This window comes from Carlito syrichta, unplaced genomic scaffold (genome assembly GCF_000164805.1).
Source record: "Carlito syrichta isolate Samal-C Ts95f unplaced genomic scaffold, Tarsius_syrichta-2.0.1 Scaffold179048, whole genome shotgun sequence".
NCBI lineage: Eukaryota > Metazoa > Chordata > Mammalia > Primates > Tarsiidae > Carlito > Carlito syrichta.
In genome coordinates this window covers 77,520-78,405 of record NW_007123144.1, presented here as the reverse complement: position 1 = coordinate 78,405, position 886 = coordinate 77,520, and the positions used below count along the sequence as shown (strand labels likewise).

The window sequence follows — 886 nt, the reverse complement described above, 5'->3', positions numbered from 1 at the left end:
CCTCCTCCCGCCCCGCAGAGAGTCGCCGCGACCACGCTGGCCCCTGGACTCCAGTATTTCGGCTGCAGCATCCACGGGCAGCTGGACCTCAACGAGGATGGGCTTGTTGACCTGGCGGTGGGCGCCCTGGGCAACGCCGTGATTCTGTGGTTGGTTTTCCTGTTCATGTCTCTGGGCCCCCCAGGGGTCGCGATGCTGCAGGGTGTGAAGGTGGCCCCCGCGATTCCCCGTCGTCAGCGGCCCGCCCTGTCTTTACCTCAGCTTAGTTACAAGTCTCCCTCCGCGGAGCCACCGCAAGTGACCTCGGGGTCCTGCCCCAAAGCCTCCTAGGACTGATCCCAGAGGTTCTGGCCCCTCGGGCACTTCCTCCACTTCAGGGCTCAGGCCACCTGCAGGACACTGAACACATTGTCACCAGCGAGGACCTTCCTTGTCCCAGCTGGAGGGGTGTTGACTAGCACACGTTCCTGCAGAGCCCTCAGACTTTGCGGTCCCTTTTTTCAGGGCCTTTTAGTGTTTTCTAAAAGCCTGTATATTTTACCACGCGTTGGCTACTTTTTAAGCCCAAAATTTTTGAGCTTTTTTCAGTGGAGGAAACAGCTTTGAGCTGAGGATGCTTTTGGATGGTTCCAAAGAGGTTCTCCCTAGGGCTCCGGATTGTACCCACCCCTTAGGGCTGCCCCACCCCGCGCCACACCTCCCCTAGGGTTCACGCCCCTCTCCCCCCCACAGAGAGCATACCTCTCCTAGGGTACAAGCCCCTTCCCCGCTCTCACAGAGCGCATATTGATGAGATGTTTTTCATCATAAATACAATAACTTAAAGAAAATTTGTGAAATAGTTTGGGCACAGTGGTTCATGTCTTTTTTTTTTTTTTTTTTTTTT

At 55.5% G+C, this 886-nt stretch overlaps 1 protein-coding gene across 1 annotated transcript in view; it reads left to right on the top strand.

The window, feature by feature from the left end:
* The window catches only part of ITGA11 (integrin subunit alpha 11), a 97,660-nt gene that overhangs the window by 76,322 nt on the left and 20,452 nt on the right, over positions 1–886 (top strand). Inside the window, exon 16 of the mRNA XM_021709348.1 lies at positions 19–149. Within this exon, the coding sequence (XP_021565023.1) occupies positions 19–149 (131 nt within the window). The remainder of the gene's footprint in view (positions 1–18; positions 150–886) is intronic.